The 23,370-nt window shown below is 52.2% G+C and overlaps 8 protein-coding genes across 8 annotated transcripts; 2 read left to right on the forward strand and 6 right to left on the reverse strand.

The window, feature by feature from the left end:
• Positions 1 to 1,223: 1,223 nt before the first annotated feature.
• On the forward strand, positions 1,224 to 3,963 carry BJY04DRAFT_228440 (MFS general substrate transporter; the record flags this gene model as incomplete). The annotated part of the gene is made up of 5 exons (XM_073718842.1): positions 1,224 to 1,459; positions 1,549 to 1,896; positions 1,967 to 2,107; positions 2,162 to 2,876; positions 3,889 to 3,963. The coding sequence occupies 5 exons, from the start codon at positions 1,224 to 1,226 to the stop codon at positions 3,961 to 3,963; spliced, it is 1,515 nt and encodes a 504-aa protein (XP_073576454.1).
• Positions 3,964 to 6,620: 2,657 nt separating this feature from the next.
• Positions 6,621 to 8,033, reverse strand: BJY04DRAFT_178061 (uncharacterized protein). The gene is made up of 2 exons (XM_073709683.1): positions 7,453 to 8,033; positions 6,621 to 7,385 (listed from the first exon to the last, which is right to left on the reverse strand). Exons 1-2 carry the CDS (start codon positions 7,896 to 7,898, stop codon positions 6,992 to 6,994), a joined length of 840 nt encoding a protein of 279 aa, XP_073576455.1. The 5' UTR covers positions 7,899 to 8,033; the 3' UTR covers positions 6,621 to 6,991.
• A 208-nt stretch (positions 8,034 to 8,241) lies between these two features.
• BJY04DRAFT_75985 (uncharacterized protein) lies at positions 8,242 to 9,999 on the reverse strand. The gene is made up of 2 exons (XM_073721013.1): positions 9,699 to 9,999; positions 8,242 to 9,648 (listed from the first exon to the last, which is right to left on the reverse strand). The coding sequence occupies exons 1-2, from the start codon at positions 9,789 to 9,791 to the stop codon at positions 8,617 to 8,619; spliced, it is 1,125 nt and encodes a 374-aa protein (XP_073576456.1). The 5' UTR covers positions 9,792 to 9,999; the 3' UTR covers positions 8,242 to 8,616.
• Positions 10,000 to 10,573: 574 nt separating this feature from the next.
• On the reverse strand, positions 10,574 to 11,154 carry BJY04DRAFT_213402 (CENP-S family protein; the record flags this gene model as incomplete). The annotated part of the gene is made up of 4 exons (XM_073714874.1): positions 10,574 to 10,694; positions 10,764 to 10,797; positions 10,945 to 11,068; positions 11,122 to 11,154. The coding sequence occupies 4 exons, from the start codon at positions 11,152 to 11,154 to the stop codon at positions 10,574 to 10,576; spliced, it is 312 nt and encodes a 103-aa protein (XP_073576457.1).
• Positions 11,155 to 11,413: 259 nt separating this feature from the next.
• BJY04DRAFT_178066 (uncharacterized protein) lies at positions 11,414 to 12,511 on the forward strand. Its single transcript, XM_073709684.1, has one exon. It carries the CDS (start codon positions 11,752 to 11,754, stop codon positions 12,352 to 12,354), a length of 603 nt encoding a protein of 200 aa, XP_073576458.1. The 5' UTR covers positions 11,414 to 11,751; the 3' UTR covers positions 12,355 to 12,511.
• BJY04DRAFT_178067 (uncharacterized protein) lies at positions 12,512 to 14,518 on the reverse strand. The gene has a single exon (XM_073709685.1). It carries the CDS (start codon positions 14,502 to 14,504, stop codon positions 12,591 to 12,593), a length of 1,914 nt encoding a protein of 637 aa, XP_073576459.1. The 5' UTR covers positions 14,505 to 14,518; the 3' UTR covers positions 12,512 to 12,590.
• Positions 14,519 to 15,094: 576 nt separating this feature from the next.
• BJY04DRAFT_228443 (DDB1/RSE1 family protein) lies at positions 15,095 to 19,025 on the reverse strand. The gene is made up of 5 exons (XM_073718843.1): positions 18,730 to 19,025; positions 17,985 to 18,643; positions 16,045 to 17,936; positions 15,557 to 16,000; positions 15,095 to 15,456 (listed from the first exon to the last, which is right to left on the reverse strand). The coding sequence occupies exons 1-5, from the start codon at positions 18,822 to 18,824 to the stop codon at positions 15,154 to 15,156; spliced, it is 3,393 nt and encodes a 1,130-aa protein (XP_073576460.1). The 5' UTR covers positions 18,825 to 19,025; the 3' UTR covers positions 15,095 to 15,153.
• A 176-nt stretch (positions 19,026 to 19,201) lies between these two features.
• cprA (NADPH--hemoprotein reductase cprA) lies at positions 19,202 to 22,128 on the reverse strand. Its single transcript, XM_073709686.1, has 2 exons — positions 19,855 to 22,128; positions 19,202 to 19,797 (listed from the first exon to the last, which is right to left on the reverse strand). Exons 1-2 carry the CDS (start codon positions 21,643 to 21,645, stop codon positions 19,501 to 19,503), a joined length of 2,088 nt encoding a protein of 695 aa, XP_073576461.1. The 5' UTR covers positions 21,646 to 22,128; the 3' UTR covers positions 19,202 to 19,500.
• Positions 22,129 to 23,370: the final 1,242 nt, after the last annotated feature.

A 23,370-nucleotide genomic window follows, 5' to 3' on the forward strand; every position in this document is an offset into this window, starting at 1 on the left:
CAGGTGCAGCCCTCCGCTGAAGTCGTAGGGGATGCGCTTATCTGGTATGTTTGATCGATTGATTGCTACCCACCTGGTGTAGTAGAGTCCTTAGTAACATGTGGTGATTAGGCTTGGGTCGACGTATCATGGGGCTGGGTTTAACTCGACCGAGGATGAGTTCCGGCTGCTCCTGGCTGCGTTCATGACGCCTGGATGGTGCAGGCAGGACGAGAACCAGTACCTTGCGTACCCGAAGGCTGTGGTTGATGGCTATCCGGCCAATGTGGCGCGGCTTCTTGGGTATTGACCGTGTTTCTGCGTATATGCGAGTGAGGACAGGGCCATTAAGTACTTGAACGTGTATATGAGGGGTACACTTTGAAGAAGTATACATTAAGGGCTATGGTTAAGATTTTTTTATGCAATGCAATATGTAGGGCCTTAGATGCCACATTACTTTCAAAGATGGTGTGGGATTTTGGATGTAGAGTACAACGCTAGATAGACAGAGGCGTTGACCTTCGTAGATTGCTTTTTTAGGAGGTGAGAGTGAGCCGCTCCATACATGTCTGTCTGCCCTTGTGTTTCGAGATGTTCGAGTTGGGCAGGCACTGGGGCTCCAGTGTTGTTTCTCTAGGGGACTTTTGTCTTACTACAGACAGATAAAGGTAAAAAATAAATCAAAAGTAACAAGACCTATCATTTACTCCGGGTACTGATTCAACGCCAGGCCATGTTACTTGGGGGATAGCAAAGCCACATGCATATGTCCAGGCTCGGCGTGGAGAGCAGAGCCTTCCACATAATTGGAGAGGTGCTAGGGTATCACTTTTGACGGTGAATTCAAATTTTTCTAATGGGTCTCGGGAATCAGCAGGTATGTATAAACCCTGCATGTTTCTCATGAGTCGGTGTGGATAGGATTGCCATACAAGGTCAGGTTACCCGCGGCTGGGGGCAATCAGGCTGTCCGCATGAGTTGTCATTGTGAGTTGTCATTGAATTTAGCCTAAGCCTACAGGCCGAATCTCGCTATTTATCTAGGCTTTCGTGCCTACAGTGTACAGTTTGTTCGATAGTCGTCCAATATGCTTCTAACCACGAATGTCAACCAGGGTCTTGCCCACGCACAACAATCGACAATGGTAAACAAAGGGCCAGCAAGCAGCAGCGTAGAAATGCCCTACCCACGCGACTCAACCGTCGCGACCGAACATGGCGTCGACGAGCTGTTTTCAGTGATGAGCGAGGTCGTCACAGGCACAGCCGACGTCCGCCCCTTGGAGAGCCTCGACACAGAGCCCACATCGGGGTTGAGCAAATCAAGGCGAGCGGCCATCATTTGCCTAATTATCGTGTGTAACCTGATTCAATACACTTCAATGTTTTCGACCGTCGCGGGGGGCTACGAATTCAGCAAGAAGCTTGGGGTTGAGGTTGGACCGGGACAGGCAAACTGGATGGCGGCGGCATACTCGTGGGTTTCCCTTACCTTGATCCCTCTCTCTCTCTCAGGCCACCTCTCTAGATATCTCAAGTGTTGAATCTGACTCTGACGGCCCGCAGCCTCACCCAAAGCGCGTTCGTCCTCATCAGCGGCTGCCTCGGTGCCGTCTACGGCCATCAGCGACTGCTCATCCTCGGCGGCATGATCCTCGTGATCTTCTCGCTGGCCAACGCCTTCTGTCGGACGTACACCTCCTTCATCGCCATTCGGGCTCTCACGGGCATTGGAGGCGGGATCTTGATGCCTAATGCGGTTGCCGCATTGACGCTAATGATTCCTCCAGGAAAGACACGCAACTTCACGCTGGCGGTGTTTGCTGCGTCGCCGCCCGTCGGAGCATGGATTGGAGCCCTAATTGCGGGGGCCGTTCTGGGGTCTACGGAGTGGAAGTGGCATTTTGTCGTCATGTAAGTGATGGCCTGGTCTCTCTGTCTGCCGACGAATATAAGATCGTGCTAATGGATTGCCTCTACGCAGCGCGTGCTGGGGCGCTGTTGCCGTTGGGTGCCTCTTCCTCGTCCTGCCCAAGGAAGAGCCCGTCGACAAGGGCGGACAGGTCGATGTGGTGGGCGCCTTCCTGGGCTTGGGCGGCCTGCTCCTCTTCAGTATCGCGTGGAAGTAAGTCTATTCTATTCCATCCTGTCGAACGAGACTCTGACATCCGACAACTAGTCAAGCCCCCTCGGCCGGCTGGTCCGACCCCAGCGCCATCGCCCCATTGGTTCTATCCATCTTCCTCCTCGCCCTGTTCATCATCTGGTCAAAGTCCTACACCCCATCTCCTATCATGCCACTATCCGCCTTTAAAGCTCCCAGCTTCAACGCCCTCCTCCTCGTCGTCCTCTTCATCTACATGTCCGTTGGAATCTCCCTCTGGTACATGGTTGCCTGGCAGCAGCTCATCCGGGGCTGGACAGTCCTGCACATCGCCGTAGGCTGGAGCCCCTACGGGCTCGGCGCAGCCTTCGCCGTCGTGCTAGCCGCGTGGCTCGTAACGATCTGGGAAGCACAGTATATCCTCGCCTTCGGCTGCGCAACGTCCCTCGCAGCCTGTGCGCTGCTGGCCTCGATGCCTGAGCAGCAGTCGTACTGGAAACAGGTTTTCCCCGCCACGGTGCTGGGCAGTCTGTGTCCGGATTTCGTGTACGTGGCTGCGCAGATCATTGCGTGTGGGTGTGTTGAGAGGCACGAGTTGGGCCTTGCGGGGAGTCTGATTGGTACGCTGAATCTGTACGGGAATGCGCTGGGATTGGGGTTTGCGGGAACCATTGAGGGTCAGATTGCGGAGGCTAGGGTGGAGGTTGAGGGGATGAGAGCGGCGTTGTGGTTTGGGGCTGCGTTGGCGGGGGCTGCCCTTGTTATTGACTTGATGTTTGTTAGGATGGGCGTGGGGGAGGGTCAGAAGGAGGTGGGCGCTCCGAGGCCTACTCATGGCTCTGAGGATGCGGAAGGTGGCGCCATGGTGTTAAGATGAGATTATTATGTGTGCTAGTAACGGGTACTGCGTGCCGTTCAAAGTACGTCTTCTCAGCAGACTAAAGCATTGGCAGGCACTCAGGATGGAAATAAAAAGGGCAATGTGGTATACAACATTTTACACAATCATTAGGGTCTTGAAGTGCTCGGAGCTCTGTAGATACTAGACATCGTATCTTGTTTCAAGAGACAGGCAATGACTACCTTCAGTCAGATGCACATCCGCTCTAGCTCGTTCAAGGTGAGCAATGGGTTGATCAATTGGAGATATGGATATCATACCCGTGCTATGGTGCCTTCGTACGCCTTGCGCTTTCAAGCTGCCACTAATACATGCCCATTTTCAAAGCACTAATCGACTTAACTTCCTGCCTCCCCATGACGTTCCAAAGACCATGACCGTTGCTTACTTAGGGGAGACATTTCAGCAGGTGGCACTCCACACCAGCAGAGGAAGTCGAAGATATGGATAGCCTCGCGAATCCAAAAGCGGAAAAGGTTACCGCGTGTATCATGTCCCTTTCGGGGTCGAGGGCACCTCCAACGAGATTTATTAGCATCTCCAGCTGAGATCTACTACAACCCCTCCCAGCTCAGACCTTAGCCTAGAGCGCCAGTCAATCAATGTGGGTTCTGCTTCTCGGGGCCCATCTACTGCCCCAATAGCTGCTAGTCAATAATTAATTGACTATCTGTTACGCTAGATGCCTGTTACGATACATTGTTTTCGCCACGCCTCAAATCGCAGATTGTCATGGCAGAGATGGTATACCCAGTGTACTCGCCCTCAACCGTGGACTCGGCATGCTGTTGTGTCTGTCGGGATTGGACTCTGGGTCTTTCTCCCATTCATTCCGCCTGCGTTAAGGTCTCGGCCTTGGAAGTATGTGGTTGTCGCGCTGTTGCCAGAACCCCGCTGATAGTTATTGCAAGAAGGCATACGGTCGAGGAATAAGATCAATGAGAGGTCGAATATGAATAATAAGATCCTCAGATAGGATAGCAGAGCAAAAGAAGGATAGGTCAAACGAAAGAGATAAGAAGACCTTTCTGTGATTTGATACCTGTCAGATGGCCAATGGTAGATGACCGCTTAGATCCCTATCTTAGTCTCTATCTACATGGTCCTCTATACCCCGATTCCACTCTGATGCGCAAGTACTGTCTGTATGGGAATCGGGGGCTGTCTTTATCTCCGTGGAAAGTAAAGAACTTAGGACCTCTGACGAGTACTTATACCTTGATGGTGATCGCCATAATCAGGATCATAGGACATTCTACACTAAAATGGAAGACATAGACTAACTGCCAAAGTCTTTTGGACTGTGGAGTGCCATTGCCTTGGGCTGGCTCACGCTCAATGCCTTTGGGGGCATCTCCTACATCCTTTTTGTTGGTCTTGCAGCTGGCGGATCCCCTGCTATCATCTACGGCTTGTGCGTGATCCCAGCACATGTACTTTATGAAGCCTTCCCTCACTAACCCATCCCTCATAGCATCGAATCAGGTGTCGGAGTTATATGTATCACACTAACTATGGCCCAATGCGCATCTCGATTCTCAACCGCTGGCGGCGCCTATCACTACTCGTGCTACCTCCTCCCCCTGAAATACAGACGCCAACTATCCTATCCACTCGGCTGGCTCAACTACCTAGGATGGATATTCACTCATGCAGCATGCTGCGCAATTGTTGCCAGCGCCACCTTGGCCCTCATCAACCTATGCAACTCAACCTTTGAGGTGACCACGCGGTGGCAGATGTTCCTGGCATATTTGAGCATTGTCGGAATATGCTGGGTATTGAATCTATGGGGGCTGAAGTGCATTCCTACTCTCGGGTTACTTGGATATGTGTGCCTCTAACGTCCCGAGTCAAGATAGTTACCAGCTGACCACTACACTAACCCAGGCTATGTCACCGTCTTTGCTTTCGTCGCCTACACGATTGTCCTTCTGGTCAAAGCACCCAAAGCCAGCGCTAGGTCGGTCTTTATGGAGCCAACCAACAACACAGGGTACGCTTCTGTATCCTTCGCCATCTTCCTCGGGCTCTTCACCAGCTTCTCAACCCTCCTCAGCCTCGAGGCACCCTGTCACCTCGCCGAAGAACTCCCCAATCCGAATTACGCACCATCCGCCGGATTATTCTTATCGTCGTCTTGTCCCAGCTTGTCATCGGTGTCATATGGCTCATTGTAGTAGGATTCTGCATCACGGACCTAGATGCCATCAACAACACGCCAACCGGGTACGCCATCCGCCCCCAATCCCCTAGAGCTCCCATCATGTTTTTAACTTCTACCCCGTATAGGATCCCCATCGTCGAGCTGATCCGACGAGCAACAGGCAGTGATGCCGCGGCTATGGGCTTCGCCATCATGTTCATCATCAACAACGGGACGTCGGCGCTCGGGTCCGCAGTCACGATGAGTCGCCAGGGCTACGCATTCGCGCGCGATGGCGGATTATTCTGGAATTCAAAGTAAGGCATTTTGTTGGTGGGACACAGCCCAGATACCAGACCCAGCTAGCTAACAACGGCACCTACGCACCAACCAGGCTCATCGAACGACCCTCCCACACAGAACTCCCCCTCTGGTCCATCACCCTGCCCTCATTCATCGTTGCGTTAATCGGGCTCATGTACGTGATTCAATCCAATCCCTGGTTTATTTACACTCATCGTTTCTTTTTCACTGACTATACCCAGCTACCTGTTCTCCAACACCGCCTTCAACGCCATCATCGGCGGCCAGTCCGTATGCATGATCACCAGCCTGGGTAAGTCAACTGCGCACGCGCCTACCAGCATATTTCTATTTCTTCCTTTTCTTTTCTTTTCCCTTTGGACCACGCAACACGCTAAATAGAATCTTCTCTTCTCCATCCAGCCTTCCCACCCCTAACCCTCCTCCTCACCCGCAGCTCGCACCTCCCCAGCAGCCCGCGCTGGAACTTCGGCATCTGGTCAACCCCGATCTACCTCATGGCCGTGTGCTACTCGCTGCTTGTGGCCGTCGTGGCTGTTGTATGTTACCGTGTCCCTAACCCTAACTCTAATCCCGTCCCATCCTTTCCATCCCATCCATGCCCCGTCTGCAAAGCATGTCAAATCGAGACTAACTCACTAACTCATTCTCTTTTCGCGCCTTAGATTCCCCAGTCCCACCCGCTCACCGCGCTGAACATGAACTACACCGTCGGCGTGATGGCTGTTCTGGCGGGTGCGATGGCTCTAGCGTGGTTTTTTGAGGGGCGGGGGTTGTATGCGCCGCCGCTGAATGCGGAGACTGGGTTGGTTGTTACTGCTGGCGTGGTTGTGGAGGGCAGGAGCAGTGATGGTGCGGGGGATGGAGGCAAGGATGGTATTGGGGGAGGTGGAGGGGAGGGTGCTTATGTGGGGAAGGTGGCTGCGAAGGAGGTGAGGGAGGTTGTCTAGCCCACCTGCAGCACCGGGGGAGGTGTGTTGCTTGGGACGGGAGGACACTGTTGCTGCTGTATCGTGGAAGGGAATTTACGGGGGTGACGGGCATGGTTTATGGGTATCTGGATACTAATAGAGTAACGCGGTATGATGGTTGCCGGTTGGGTTTCCCTGTGTCTAGAGTAATTTGTCGGGGTAATTGTTGGGAGATGGTGCTGGATAGCATACTGCGGATATACGTATGTTTTATTTGAGTTGTATATTGTAACGGCTGAGAGACATTAAATGGGTACTATAATATACTATACATGACAAGGAAAAAGCAAGGATAACCACCATAGATCTTCATTCATCGTGAGGTTGATAAGGCAAGCAAGAAACCAGCCAGGGAAAATTCAAGTCGTTTCTGTTTTCGTTGCAGCAACAACTCTATTAAGATTAATCGCGTAGCATAGATGTCGTAGAAACAGCCGTTGACCAGGATGCGGTCTTAGCGCTGGGTATGATTGTCGTTAGCGGCAAACGCCAGTCATCCCCGAGGGAGCTGACGGGGGAATTTCACGGTATAGTATCGGGCTCCTCAACCAAAGACACTCTCTTTAGTAGTTCCCGGTATACGCCGAGTTGCCGTATCCCTGCGTCCCCGGCGCAACAGGCGCCGGCGTAGCGGTATTAACAGGCTGATTGCGTCGGCCAAACAACCCCCCACCACTGCGGTTGAACCAGCCGGACTTCTCATCAGTCACAGGGGCATGCGCAGGGGCGCCGTTGGCTCCAGCAGCATATGGGTTCTCAACATCATGCGGGGTCGGGTGACCGGGGAGAATGTCGTCTCCGCTGGCATTGTCGGGGTAACGCTTGTTGCGACTGAAGAATCCGCGGCGCTGAGAGCCGTAGGTGTAGTTGTTTGCGGGGGAGGGGCCGAAGCGCTTCTCGCGCTTGTGGTGGCGGCCGAGGAGGAATTGGAAGAGGATGGAGATTAGGAAGAAGAAGCTGGTTGGTGTTAGAAGGGTCTGTTGTTAAACTGGAGTGAGAGGGGGATGTGGTGGGGAAAGCTTACATTCCAATAATCGAAACAGCAAAGACAACCTTGTTCAAGCGACAAGCGTAGCCAAAGTCAATGTTCGACGGCGAGTCGGTGTTATCGTCACCAGTGCCAACAGGTGTGTCGATGTTGGTGCCAGAGCAGTTCTGAGTTCCGTCGCGGGTCATGACGGCGATGGCGATCATGGCACCGACGAAGCACACGTCAAGGACGATACCAAGGAATGCGAAGAAGGTGACGCCTCCGAGACAGCAGGTTAAGAGAGCACCGATGAGCGAGTAGAGCGTTGCAGCTCCCGAGAGACCCTCGACGGCCTTTATCCACGTGGGAATATGCTGGTCATGGTGGGCGAGTTTCGCGAGGAAGTAGGAGAAGATTCCTAGGATTACAGCAGACGCGAGGAACTGAAGCACCCGAATTGCGAGGTTGAAGAAGCGAAGAACGACTCCGCCGGCCCCCATGGTGTTTTTGTATCAAAGGGTGCTAACAGCGGATGGATGATGTATAAAAGTATAGGAGTTTTTAGCGCTCGGCTATCTCGCAGGATTCAGGACGAATGGGTTAAAAACACAATAACCACGCAAGGGGGAACAGGCCCAAATTTAAGGTGCAGAGGCAACGGCAAAAGGCAGCAGGATTACATTGTCACAGGCTCATAGGGCCGGGCTGGAGCACCGCACGAAGCAGATCAGTGGGGACTCGTGGCTGATCAGAAGCGATTGCACGCTTTTACAGGTTACCAGGAGCTAGCCCAGCGAATAGTAGCACGGTGACCCACGTATGACGAAGTTAAAAAAGATAAACTGACGGAAAAGGAGTGTGGTGATGGTATATCGACTGAGCCACAATGAGCAGCCACGGTGATGTCATGACTTCGTGGTTGCGTAGTTGCACAGCCACTGTATCCTACACAGTGCTCCAAGACATCAATGACGGTTGAGAGCAGGTACCTTAGGTAGGTAGCTATCTAAGACCTTGCTTTTCGCATGTAATGTGAACGATATGTACCAAACTTCGTTGTAGATATTATGTACTCAATTCCCTGCTATACAGCGTAAAGAAAATCGTGAGACGTAGACATGACGGCATTACCACCCGATCCCAACCCGATCCTAAACGCCAGAAGACAACTGCAGAAAACAGTAGCACAGAGTATGAGCAAGACGACGCTCCACATCCTCAAGCCTGCGGATCAACAAGAATCTTGCAATGCTTGTCGCGATCCTCCAACAACGTCTTAAACCCCTTCTCAACAATATCATCCAACCCAATCTTATCCGTAATCATGCCCTCAGGCTTAATCCTTCCCTTCGAAATCGCCTCAATAACACTCTCAAATGACTCCTCATCATAAAGCGCAGCCCCGATATACTTAACCTCATGATACATCATCTCGTTGACCCTGATATGCGGCCTCTTCTCCCAGACAGCCACATTCACAATCGTGCCATGCACCCGACACGCCTGAATCGCACCATCTAGCGCTTTCTCAACGCCCGCCGTGTCAAAGACGACATCTGCGCCGACGCCGTCGGTCAGCTCGCGGACTTTCTCGGGGATGTCGACCTCGCGCGGGTCGAGGATGTGCGTTGCGCCAAAGTCTTTGGCGGATTGTTTGCGTGATTCCATGAGCTCCGCAACGATGGTGAATTTCGCGCCGCGGAGTTTCAGGACCTGGAGGATGCAGAGGCCTAGTGGTCCGCCGCCGACAATGAGGACGTGGTCGCCGTCTTTGAAAGGCGAGAGATTCACGGCATGCCAGGCGACGGCGAGCGGTTCGATGAGCGACATTGATTCGAAGGAGACGTTGTCTGGAATCGGGTAGAAGTGTTCCGCGGGCGCGACGAGGTGTTCGGAGAAACCGCCGCCGTAGCCTGTGTATTTCATTAGCTTTGCATGAAAGCGATGCGCGTGGCGGGGAGACATACCTGATAACCCGATGAAGCCGATATTCTCGCAGCAGTACTCATAGCCGAGTTTGCAAGGAGGGCATTTCCGGTCGAAGATTGTTGGGCGCACGACGGCTTTTTGTCCGGGGGAGAGGTGTGTGACGCCTTCGCCGACTTCTTCGACAATGCCGCCGAACTCGTGGCCCATTTCTACTGGGACGGAGGTCTTGGTGATGTTGTGTGGTCCTTTTGGGACAAGGACGGGCCCCGAGGTGTATTCATGGAGGTCGCTGCCGCAGATGCCGCAGTAGCTGTTTCGCAACTAGATTTGCGTCAGCATCGTTGCGCTGGCCGAGCTACTAAAGATCTTACCTTGACCTGGCCCTTTCCGCAAACAGGCTCTTCGATATGGTCGACTCGTAAGTCATTAGGACCATGAAAGCGTAAAGATCTCATGAGAGGCATGATGACGGTTCAATAATGGCTACAGGTGTATAGCAATGAGGATGATATTCGAATTGGAGTTTGGTTGAACTTTGGTTTGAATGAATTAAGATCAGTTCTGTTATCACCTCCACTAGAGCTCCGAAGCTCTGATTAAATATCTACCACGGAAACGTCCAAGACTCGCGACGTTCCCATGACGTTTAGCGACAGAGATCCATGGCAACTAAGCAACTTCGCCTTTCTGTACCTGAGGAGCCAGAAGTTCCAGAGGTTGTATCAGAAAAACGGCGAGTTCATCTGACCGGGTGTCGTCAGTCAAGCTTTGTGGCTGTTGCGGGGGCTTGGAATGTGGGGAGAGCCCCGGTTTCATTCGCAACACTCCATGTCCGAGATCCTACAACCTCCATTATTTGCTGGATATTCTTCCGACTCATATGAGCAAGGCACCAGGATTGTCGCTAGGACGTTTCAATGTGCAGTGCAAGCGATCACATAGCCCGTCAAAAATCGTGGGGAAAGTGGCGTACGTCATATTTTCGGACCCCGAAACGTCGTCGAATCGTGAGCTCGCTTGGCTGACTTCACCGCGATTGCTATTTTGGCGTCTTGCTGTATTCGGGAATCCGACGGCTCATGGCCGGCCTGTCGGATTCAACTTCACTCCGTGGTCATCCGTTAAGATCCTACCCACCTGTCAAAGTACCCTAAACTCGCAAGTGACTTCCATCCAATTGTACGCTTCCAAAACCATGGGGAAGACCCAAAACAACGGTCCCCCATGAAGTATCCGCGAATGGCACTCATTCCGCTTCCTCCTGGCGCTGGCGATCGACAAATGCTCTCAGAATAGATTCCAATCCTTCGTTGCGGCGTGCGAGCATCATAACGTCCGATACGTTGATCGTCGAGCGTCCGGCGTGTCTAGCACATCATCTGTCAGCTGGCAGCTCGAGAAGAAACCGTGGCTAAGCGACAGTTGGCATCACTCACTTTGCAAAGCTTTCGAGGTCTTGACTAGCGGTTTCTAAGCCACAGCTATTAGCCACGTTCTCATGATGTCGCAAATGACACAACCTGGGGCAGAGGCTTTATGAGTATCGGAAAACCCACCCTCTCTATGTGGTGGATGGCGTCGCAAGGCCTGTCAGGGGAAATCTCCGGGGTAGCGTACCTATCTGGACCCAAACGAGCTCGGTCAAGGCGCCGATAAACTGGGGAGTAGCGTTAACACCGAGTTTGATTGTCTCCTCATCCACGATCTTTCCGATAGAGAGCCACAGAGCAGATTTCAGGCGCTGCAAATTGTTAGATCGCTTCTTGATGTCACTGTAACGCGCGGAATGCGTACCTCTTCAAGCCCAACATCCTCGTTCTGATCCATTGCGAGGCGTGGCGTGTTCGGGAGTTGAAAGTTCTCTTCAAGAGCTGTTTGATCAAGTTCGTGAACACAGACTTCTGAGCGTAGCTGATACTTTCAAACACAGCTTGTCGAACAAGAACCAGAACGCGAAATGACACCTTAACGCGTCGGCGGATATAAGAGGAGCCCGATGATTGGCCAAAGCTTGACTCCGGAACAACAATTCAACCGCCCGGGCATCGATCCCGCTAGCCGGAAAAGGAACCTACATTTTTGCCCACCTGCTCTTCTCGACGGAAACAACACTTTCAGTTTCTTCAGTTGCACGTTACTAAAGAGAGAGAGAGAGAGTCTTCAAGCAGGGCAGTTTATCTGGCTTTCTGAGGCGAAGACCTGTTCCTATATCCGGTCTATCTCGTTCCTAAGTTATCTCTACCACCCTCACTTCCAACACAGCATCCTCACCGAGCTACCCGGCCGCTTCATCCGCTACGAACCTCAAAATCCCTCACAACGAATCAATCTCCTTACCAACATCCTCCTCCTACCTACCTCCTTTTCACAGCATTTCACGAAAACCCGCCTCCAAGGCCTTTCCACACCCCCAAACCAATCAAAATGTCCACCCTCCCCTCCGACATATCCGCCGCCATCACGGACTCCATAAACACTTACTTCAGCAACCTTTACAGCCTCCTCGAGCTCCTAATCACGCGCTTCTGTCGGAACTTCTACAACTCCTTCGCTGAAGTGACCTTCCACCGATGGACGAAAGTCGCACTATCCGTGGTCGGGTACATCCTCATCAGACCGTACATCGAAGCCTTCTTCAAGAAGATGCATGACAAGGACCGCAAGAAGCAACAGGAGAAGGAGAAGGCGAAGCGGAAAGAGGAGCGGAAGAAGAGGGCGAAGGTTTCGCCGAATGCCCTAAGGGGAGGTGCGGGGGAGGGAGAGGGGAAGGTGCTTGGGGAGGTGGAGAATACGGATGATGAGGTTGATGATGTAGATGTTGATACGGAGGGGGAGGAGAATGCGGAGGAGTTTGCGGCTGCGAGTGGCGTGCCGGAGTGGGGGAAGAATGCGAGGAAGAGGGCGAAGAAGCATCAGAAGAAGCTGGAGAAGGAGGCGGAGGAGACGAAGGGGGTGAAGATGTCGGAGGAGGAGTTGATGGAGGCGTTGGATTGGAGTGACAGTGAGGATGAGAAGAAGAAGGCTTGATTTGTCTACTGGGGTTCTTCTGATCTGCTTTCCTATTCCTGTTCTCCTTCGGGTGCTCTTATTGATAGACTTTCTTCGGGCATGTACTTCTTCTTTTCTTCGCCTACTACTAATCTTCGACTTTTGTATGACCTAAATAATTTCATTTTATTTTTTTCACATGAACCAGTTCAGAATGACCCTCCTTGACGCCGCAAGCCCAACTCCGTACATACCATAATAGACAATTAGAGGCATCAAGACAACGGAAAACTGTGCCAGTCATTATCCCAATCAGCCGTTCTGTTCGGCCACAGCCGTCGAAAGAGCAACTCGTACTTCCCAAGCCCAGCAGAAATCGAACGATGATCCAGGGTCTGGAGAAACCTCTTCCCGCTTGATCCCAATCTCTCCACGACGACCTTGGCGTGCCACGGCGGGACACCTCGATCTATGATGGCAGGAAACCTAGTACATTTCCACTTCCGAGCCATATGGAAGATCAATTCAAGGAGCACCTCCGGCCTCGTGACGTCCAGATTCACAACTACTTTGAAGCGCTGCAACGAGAGTGCGCCTGCTGCAACAATCTTGGCTAGGATATCCCGGACGAGGACTTCATCTACCGCGGCGTTTATGAATGTGTCGATTGCTTCCTGTGCCTCCGTGTTGTGAGATGGGGGGACGCTTAACGGCGATCTTGGCAGACCGTTTGTCATGTCTAGTTGAAAGAAGAGATCAGAAAGGTCAGAAAAGACTCCAAAAGCTTTGTAGATCTCCACTTCATGCGAGTTCCCTCCTGCTCGCTGGATGGGAACTCGCAGATCACGCAGGCGGGGGCAGTATCTGTGGATATCCATGATTCGACTGACTGTCATCTGAGGGCCTGCGCGAGACGGGCTCCCAGGCGATACAAGAGATAATGTTTGTAGCGTACTTCCATGGCGCTGTAGGACCGCTTTAAACGCTCTCTCGCAAGTTGGTATCCCGGATAGGTGGATTCTTTGAACAGAGACAGCCATCTCTAACAGAAACTCGCTTGCAGCCACGTCTAGTCGGGCAGCCTCGGAGTGTTTAAACTCTCCACAAGAGCCCTGTGGATACTCGAGGTCCAACGCAAGCGTCTTTAATGAGGTGAATTGTATGTGTCTTACCGCTTGGAGGGTTTCCAAGCTGGCGGCCCAGAGTTGAAGAACCTGCAGTTCAGAAAACGCGATACGTGCCTCCCATTGGGAGAAGTAGCCATAATTGGCGGGGCTCAAACTCCAGGTCTGCAGGTGTATCAATGACGATCTTTGAGGTGCTCCCTCGCCACTGTCATCTTCTTGGTCGATGAAAAAGCCCCTCCACGCAGGCCGCCTTAGGTTCCGGACACGATCAGATCCAGCCCCAGGGGGTCCATAAACGACGTGTACTTGAGTAAGATCTGGCGCCAGTCCCGCTGCCATCTTCTGCACAGCCTCCTGGTTATACTCAACACAACCACTGCTATCATAATGCGACAATGGGACAAGGACACTGGTCAGGTGTTTGTAGGTGGCCAATGCGTAGTCGTGGGCATCAATGTCGTGCGGAACCATAGACTTTTGATGAAGACTCGGCAGCTTAAATGTTCTATAGTGCAGTCTGCAATTGCGTATGTCATGTTGCAGAACCTGTAAAACACTGGGAGGAAGCGGTGTTTCACAAGCCCATACAAGAGACTGCAAGCCAGTAAGGCGCTTGAGCAGATCAGCCAAAGCCTCCCACCCATGAAACACATGCCGCACCCCCCGGTTGAGGACGTCCGAAAAGCTCTGATAATATAAACGGTCCAATTGCGTAAGGTCATCTTCTGGAGCGTGTCCAGCAAACTCCCATTCATCCAGGTAAGAAGTGTCACGGTAGTCGGTTTCAATATGCGGCATTCTGCCAAGGATGGTAAGTTCGCGGACTGATATAAAACCGGAAACGCGCTCGAGGGCTCTAGTCCAGAACAAGAGGTCCCTAGCGAGACGCTGACGGTTTACAACGTTGACATGAATGCGCAAATAGCGGTATTTGCCGGCGACGGAGTACCAATGTTTATTCACAAGGACTACATCATACAGTCCTTCTGGGTAGTCGAGGGCAATGTACTCGCATACACGATCGAGAATCTCTAGTGGAAGTGAAGAAGTTGTTGGAGGCATGCCGAGAGTGTCCATTTGGAGGAGGAGATGTCGTTGCGAGTCCAGTGCTCGACACCCTGTCACACGGGGGGGGCAGGTCACCTGCCAAGCGTCTTCCCCTCAATCCCTGTCCTTCGATCATTGGCAGGCCAGTCTTCTGTACTAGCCTTGGAAGAAGCATTCTGGGAGATCCATTCTTTGTAAGAACTGAACAGTCAATCTGGAAAACGAATCGATATTGAGTGAGATACCGTACCTAGCCCTAATCTAGATGCCAGAGCAAGGCTCCATGACCGATGACACCCGCCCAAGTGTCCAGCGTAGGGAGACAACACACCGTATGGCTCCCGACCTGCTTATACTAACTAGCACATTGCTAGTCAAATACAAACTGGGCTTTTAACCTTCTCTCTAAAGGACATATGCTCTCTTGGAGGTTTGTGGCGAAATCCACCGCCAAACCGGGGTCGGTGGGATGGAATTTGTTGAGCCCGGGATGGATTAATTAATAATATATGTTTGCGCATCGCCGCATATTGTCTACATCAGCACCCAAGTCAATTACTCAACTGTGAGCTGAAAGATCGGTAAATAGGATATATATTCAAAATGGACGACGGCCTTTCTTCCTTTTCTATCACGCCCGGGAATTCCTAGAAAACAGGGCCATCTAATGTAACCTCCTCAACCCCTCAATAACCGCCCTGACTTCATCCACGCTCTTTCCTCCAACCATGTCCACAATTTCCTTTTGCACGTCCGGCTCAGCAGTCAAAAACCGCTCAATGAGCTCACCGTCTACGAACCTAAACGGCTCATTCGACTGCCGGGTCATGGTGCGCAGGCCGCGGAACTCGTTGAATGAGATGTCGCCGAGAGACTCGACGCGCGTGGCTATTGTGGCTTGGAGCCGCATCAAGAAGTCTTGGTAGTCAGGGTTTATGGACGCGAAGAGGTAGATGGAGCCTTCGACCTGTTGTGCGGGGTGGTATTAGTCGGGACTCGGACCGGATGATGCGGGGGATTGTGGGGGTGGGGTCATTGATTACGGCAAATGCAGGGGGGATACGTACCGTTCCGAGGAACGCCCTAGGGACAACAGTCGCTCCGGGGAGTTGCTGGATATTTACCGGACGGATCCGGTTGACCATCTCGCCAAGGGAGATTTCGCCTGTTACCTCTAGTCGTCTGCGGTCCTCTTCTTCGACACCGGAACGGTTGCGGTGAAGAACAACCAGGTTGCCTTCTGCATCGCTTTCGAGGTATGTGTCTGGTGCAATTGAGGCGACACCTGTGCTCCAGACTGTCTGGAAGTGGCGGGCGACTTCGGTCAGTTTGTCCGGGAGGCCGTTGTTGCCTTCCTCGTATTCGACAATGCAGACAGATTTCATGAGATCGGAGATGGCGATTACGTTGCCGGTTACTGTTACATCGACCGGGGCGGTCGAGGTTCTGTAGCTGGCGAGCTTCTCGAGCTTGAGGCTGCCAAACTTGTGGATGACTTTGTAGACCACGACCTGGACATATTAGATATCGTAGATTTAAATCCAGAAAAACATACCGTTTTGACAAGTGCGGCCACAATTTTATCCCCCATCACGGCCAGCGCACGGCATGCGCCTTTCATCCCATTGTCAGCAACCTTAGCAAGCTTCCTTCCGTTGTCGACCTCGAAGATGCGAATACGACCCCGGGGAGAGTGTATATCATCCTCAGACAAGTACGCACTACCGACAATAAACCAGTCCTTTGCGTCGCCATCATTGCTTTCCGGGGCCTTCGCTCGAATGACACTCTCGACAATCTCATCGTCCCCCAAATCAAAAACATCAAGACGCCTGAACAAGATTTCGTCTGCGAGCACAAAGTGACTCTTCACGATTTCTTCTCCGTTCACCAACTTACGCTCGATTGTGCCCATGCCGAACGCCTTTTCTGACGGCGAGTAAGCAACACGCCTGACTGTGGCACCGATAGGAAGTGTTTGGATTTGCGTCGTCCGCTCTTTATCGACTAGACCAATCTTCAGCTCATTCGCTGTAGCCACGGCGATCGCCCCTGGGTATGCTTCCGAGTCGAAATGACAGATACGGGAGGCTCCTTCTGAGTTCACGGCGGAGTATATGATACGACCTTCCGATCCGTAGATTAAGCTAGGGTTCTCGCACGTAGCAAACACGTTAGACAGCCCGCTGCCCCTTGGTAGTTTCTTAAAAGTAGGCTGCTCAGAGCCCAGGATAAGCTTGTTCATGCCGGAAAGGGTATGGTTGTTGACGTTGTAGTTGTACGTGATAACGCTTCCGTCAGCCATTGAGATGAAGAGCGTCGGGGGGCTGTCGGCCAGTACACTAGCAACAAGGATGGAGCGTGGAAAGGCTTCGCCGGCAGGGCCAATGGAGGTTGTGGTGATGTCGGTCAAATCCTGCAGTTTCAGCACGGACACCTTTGCCAGCTGAGGGAATCCAACAATGCAGACTTCAGAAGGCGATGACGGCAGCGTGACTCCTGATATCTGGTTGTCTGCACCAAAGTCCTTCTGCGTTACGATCCGGGTGTCTGACCGTATATCCAGCACAGTCACAATCTCTCCACCCACGACAAGGACTACCGTGTCGTCGTTGGCGGAGGCAGCAGTGATGATGAGCTGATTTGGTGGCTCCCACTGGAAGTCGGTCATGCCACTTTCAGTATCTGCGATGAGCAGTCTGTGCTCAGTGACCTGCAATATTCGCTTGTTCGGCAGATTTGCGGCAAGAAGTGTGTTCTCCGAGAGGCTCAGCCCAAGGAAACTCTCTAATTCTTCCACCTCCCCATCGGCGCTAAACTGGAAGACTCTCGTCTCATCCACAAATGTGACTAGCAGGGTGTCCAGAAAGCTATCGCTGGATTTCACCTGCAAGCCCCACAAGTCCGTTATATGTTCCATGTCTCCCAAGACACCCAGCTCCTCCATGCCGACACCACTCCGCACGCTTCTGAGTGTTCCGTCATCGAAGGCTCCAGACCCAGTGACTATGCGAGCTTGCCCGGACGAGAATTCGTGTGTCTGACTCTCACTACTTCGATTTCCGAGGTCCATTATCGTGAAGTCTAGAATGGGAGCAATGTTGGACAGAGTTTGGAGCACGTCGAATGATTGGTCACCGATGCGTATTACTTGAGAGTCGCCTTGGTGCGATCCCACAAATACTACGCCGCCGCCGAGGTATACCAAGACGGAGGCTCGTGATGTATTTCCAAGACGGTGTAACTCCCAGCGTTCCACCTCGGAACCGTCGAGGACGAGCATGAGGAAGAACAGCCGGCCATAGTCATCCGCCAGCAACCATCTCTGGCTGTCAACCTGTTCCCAAGCCACGAAAATAGTCGCCTCTTCCAATGGCTGCGAGACGATTTCGTTATTATCCGCATCCACATACTTTATTGACGTTTCACCCAAAATTAAGAGTCCACCTACAAAGTATTAGAAGCCGCTTGGGAACACTATTTAGGACCACTCACCCAGTGGCGCAGGAACAGGAATAAGATGCGAGGCCCCTAAATCCAACTCCTGCGTATAATCCGCAAAATGTGTAAACTCCGAGTCAACCCCGGCCCCGCCACTATACTTCAACTCTCGCACCTTAAGCTTGACCTTCTTCTGATTATCTTCATACAAAAGAGCCAACCGGGGTGGTCCAGACTGCACGTGCAGAAAGGCTGAGGAACGCACGAAAAGCTCATCGATCCGTGTCGTGACCGGCTCGCCAAGCTCCCCCACCTTTGGAACATCAGGGCCAGTCGGCACCGGCGCCTGTCGCCCTCTTTTTTTACTGGGAATTTGCACGATAGGTATAACCACAATCATGCCGTCGTAGACCTCCAGTGTCATGAACCGCCCGCTCGGATCGATCATGCAGCGGTTGCCTAGTTGTGTTTCGCGGGAGGAGGGATCGGCGATATCAACATAGCTCCGTTCTGTCCGGACCTGTTTATGCGTTCGGTCCCATGAGAGTGTGAAGTATGAGTAGCGATCTGTGCCGACGAAGAGGTGGTCTGTCGGGGAGTTTGCGGGCGCAGGGAGACAAGCCAGCATCGTCACCCTAGCATATATCGAGCATGATGTAACTAGGGCGAGGCCATCTGGTGTAAGGGAGTAGAACTCGAGTTGATTCGCCTTCCTGTATCCAAGAGAGTGTAGCTATTAGCAAGTGCTCCTTTATCCCGCACTCCGTTTGGGAGCTGGGGTGAGTTTCGAGGGACACACGCAACAACCAAGCAATCATCCTCTGAGCTCATAAATCGCAGCTTCAATGCATGGCGAATGCTGCTGGCGCGATGAATTGGCACTATATATGACATATTGGCGTAGTGAAAACGTGCGGGATCTGATTATGAGTTTGGAGAGTCCCTGCGGGGAGCAGGGGACGACTGTTCCTAGAATCGACCGGGAAGAGCTGCACACATGAGAATTTATCGATCTCGAGGAATCATTTATATCAGCAGCCTCTCCTGTGTGGGGGGATCTCGAATTGAGAGCGATAAGATGGAGATCGAGCAGCTGGGTGGGTTGGGTGTTTGAGGTATGCGGAACAGCCCTGGCGGGCGCGCTATCTTGCAGAAATCTGATGACGCTCACTACGGACCTTTGCTCTTAACTCCGCTCATCCTTACCAAGCACTCTACCTACTCCGAATATCTTCGACTATGGAGTACAAGATATACAATGGATACTTCACTCAAAGAAAATGGAAGAATAACATTGTATAGAAATATTAATAAAGATACTCTACTCCGAACGATAACTTGCAATCATAGAGACATTCTGTCCCTTACAGAATTCGTCATACCATCTATCTCATCCCTAAAAGGTCAAAACTCCTTTTGTGGTCGACCGTCAGAAGGGGAAGCAAAGCACTAGGCATACATGAGCCACGCCAATATAACCAAGAAACCGGAGTATATGTGCAAAGATAAATCAATGATGAGTTGGATAAGAGAGTCATGAGAAGGATAAGGGCCGAAAAGCAATCAGAAATCATGACCACACATCCTCTTGGTAGCTACCACTGCTGCGCATATGCTTGACCATCTCCTCGCCCTTTTCGGCCGGGAGACCGCGCTGGGCCGCGATGATTTGGCCAAGAACGAGGTTGACCTCACGAGCCATGTTCGCAGCGTCGCCGCAGACGTAGAAGGTCGCCTTTTGCTTGAGCAATTCGCTGACGAGTTCGGAGTGCTCGCGGAGCCTGTGTTGGACGTAAACCTTCTGCGAGCCTTCACGAGAGAACGCAGTGATCATCTTCAAGTTGTCGCCAAGCTGATCCTGGAAGACCTGGAGAGCAAATTGTTAGCAAAGCTCAGAGCGATTGCCAAAGAAAGAAATACATACCTTCCATTCATCCTTGTACAAGAAATCCTCTTCACGGTTACGACAACCGAAGAACAAAACAGTGGGGCCAACCTTCTCGCCCTTGGCAGCCAAGGCAGCGCGTTCTTGGATGAACCCACGGAAAGGAGCGACTCCAGTACCGGGACCAACCATGATAACAGGCCTGGAGGGGTCTGAAGGCAGCTTGAAATTGGAGTGGCGGACATGGACGGGAACGTGAATTCCATCGTACTTGTTGCGAGGACCGGTAATAGCATAAGTCTGGCCGTGAGGATCGGGCGAAGGGTCACCATTTTGCTTCTGCTTCAGAGCGAGGAGGTAGTTTGTGGTAACACCCTTGACAACGTGAGTAGCACCAGGCAAGCGAGTAGACTCGACAACAGCGGTAATACTGATCTTGTCCTTCTGGACAAGCGAGGAGGAAGAGATCGAGTAGTAACGGGGCTGAATCTTGTTGAGGCCTTCAATGAGCAGGGAGAAGGGAACATTGGTGAATGGCTTGGAGGTGATGCTCTGCAACGCCTGGGAAATGTTGAAACACTGGTTGGTGATCTTCTCGTGGAAATAATCCTTATCGCTACCGAGACGAACAATCTCCGCCTTGACTTCATCATCGGGAGCGAAGGCAGCGAGCGTCGAGACGAATTGTCGCGAAACAGGGGCACAGACTTCCATGTAAAAACGAACGGCGGCATCATAGGTGGTGGGAGTCGGAATCGGAACCTTGGCCGTCACATCAATACCCTTGATAGCGATAACGGAGTGGCGCTTCTCCTCGAGACCAAACACCTGGAGAAATCTATCCACCTCCGCACCTGCGTTGGTGGGCCAGATAGCAATGTGATCACCGGTTTGATAAGAGAGGCCACTGCCGGCGATGCTGATTTCCATGTGCAGACAGTTGCGGTCCTTGACGGTGAACAATTCGCGAGATTCGACAATAGGTGCAATGTAGGGATTGTGCGCGGAGAAAGGACCTTTTGCCTGGCCATCCAGGTGACCCTTGGTGGGCTCCCCAAGGTAGACCGATTCATCTTCCGGAGACAAAGACTCGTCTTCAGTCACGCTAAATACAGGCTCGTAGACAGCATCACGTTCCTGAAGACCCATAGACTCGGTGAGCGCAGCCCACATGGGTTCCTTCCATGCCAAGAAGTCTTCTTCCATTGTACCAGCGCCATCGTCGCCTTCTCCAGCAGATCCAATCCGTTGCGCACCAAGCTTCGTGAGAGCAGCGTCGACCTGACGAACCATGGCGTTGTAATGTTCATAAGTGTTGTTACCGAGACCAAAAGTGACATACTTGAGAGAGGAGAGAGGCTTATCCTCAGCGGAGCCGCCACCCTCGAAACTCGCATCCTCGCCAGTCATGAACTGGTAGAACTCGACAGCGTTATCGGTGGGCTCACCCTCTCCATATGTAGCCAAGACAAAGAACGCAACCTTATCGCTAGGGAAAGAGTCCAGGTTTTCGTAGTCATACTCCTCAAGGTCAGCAACCATGGTCTTGAGACCAAAGCGCTGAGATCCCTCCTTTGCCAATCTGGAAGCGTAATCTTCCGCAGTTCCAGTTTGCGATCCATAGAAAATAACGCAGTTCTTGCCGGTTTCGTCCATCTTCTCAATAATATTCCTCGACTTGCCAGCCTTGGCTGCGCCGTTCATGGCCGCTGCGGAAGCCGCATAGGGATCTTTTGCGACAGCCCACAGAGTGCCCTTGGTGAAGTAGGCGACACTACCAGCCAAGAGCACCGCGAGGACCACCACATCCAGAGTATCGAATTGCGCCATGGTGAGATTCGTCGAGGGAGGGGGGGGCACGGAATGCACTCACTCGAGCGAGACCGGAGTGAGCGAAGGGTCGGGTGAAGGAAAGAAAGAAAGGGGAGGGAAACCGACCCCTAAATCACAGGACCAGGCTTGGCAGAAAGGAAACCTATACCAGTGCCGTTGGAGAAAATAAAAAGGAAAGAGGGGATAAGAGGGGGGGGAAGAAACGAAGAGAAGGAAGAGGACACGCAGTGTGAAAGAAGCGGAGAGTGAGCTGAGGCCGTGGTGTCACTCCGGGCCTAAGTGGTCTCCATAAGACAACTCGGAAGACGGAAAGCAGGGTGAATGTGATGGGCAAGGTGCGTGACTGAGGCAGCAATCCCAGCAATCTGCGAGCCGATGCGTGGCCGAGGCCTTCAGAGGTGCGTGTGCAAAGTCTTGACCGACTCTCCCGGGCCGGACTTTTATTCCTGATTGAAATCTGATAAGAAGAATATGTGAACAAGAATTCAGAAAAGATATCTTTTCTTTCCAGTTTCCGGGCGCCTTATCTATATATACTATTATATGAGCCCCTCGCATGGGGATTCCACACTTCCCCGACGCTTGTCCGGACTGGAGGTTGTTTGCCTTCGGGAACGAACCTCGGGGATTCCTTTAGTTTCTCTGGGAGGAGAGAACTGGAGGTGGCGGCGGAGGGTGGCTTGGGTCGTGACCCTCCCACCCAGAATAGAGGCGACGCGCCCATATTCTGGGGCTTCGTATGGAGAGAATCTCCCGAACACCCTGCCGAGCACACTGCCTACCCGAATTCCGCCTTTGGCCATCCCAGGCTCCCACAGACTCAACCATGGTGTTGTTCGAAACCAGGGGCCTGTCCGTCCATTATTGGGATAGTGGCGGGCTATTTTGAATTCTTTATTTTCTGCTGATTACTGGCCAGGAATTGTTGATAATGCGCGTGAGATCAGCCCAAATGGTGATCCCTAGGCATGGGGCCCTGGCATGGCTCATTTTCCCTCTAAAAAAAGACATACCCTCTGTAAGCTTATTCCGCCCTCATGGTTCCTAAAAGCAGGAGAGACGACGGACTTTGGAGAAGTGGAAGCGGGATTCTTTGCTGCTTCAGGCAAGATCCATGGATCCGGAATCCGACGCGCACAACGGATCTATTCCGCACACCCGCTCATGATGTATAGCCTTTGCCCCTCGTAGGTATATCTAAATCACAGTAAGTTAGTAGTAACATCTTTCTTCAGACCTCGCAGCGTAAGAGGGAGATGATAGCTAGTTACTAGGTACGGGCGTGGACGCAGATAACTTAGTCACGTGGACTTGGCTCACGCGGGGTGCCAGCTGGCCTAGGATCTTTCTTATACTTCGTTTTATCAATGTGTAAGAGCACTCGTTAAGTAATACTGCTTGATTACGGTGGATAACACTCAGGTAGCCCCAAGTCCTTGGAGTTGGCTATTTGTTTTCGTCTTATTTCTCGTCAAATCATCATTGAAACGACGGTGCTCTGATGACTTCAAACGTATATTGTCCTCTGTGCGGGATCATTCTGCTCCCAGATCCCTACGCCAACAGTGAGGATCCGGAGCCCAAACCTCCACACGCTCGCCCCTGGCTCGCAGAAGTCCGAGGCATTTACTCGAGTGATATCACCAATGGCACCATCGACATCACTGGCCTAGGAATAATACGCCGTAAAAACCAGCTTTACGCGCCGCCGCGTGTTGAGCT

The sequence above is a fragment of the Aspergillus karnatakaensis genome (assembly GCF_047715665.1).
Source record: "Aspergillus karnatakaensis strain CBS 102800 unplaced genomic scaffold BJY04scaffold_3, whole genome shotgun sequence".
Taxonomy (NCBI): Eukaryota; Fungi; Ascomycota; class Eurotiomycetes; order Eurotiales; family Aspergillaceae; genus Aspergillus; species Aspergillus karnatakaensis.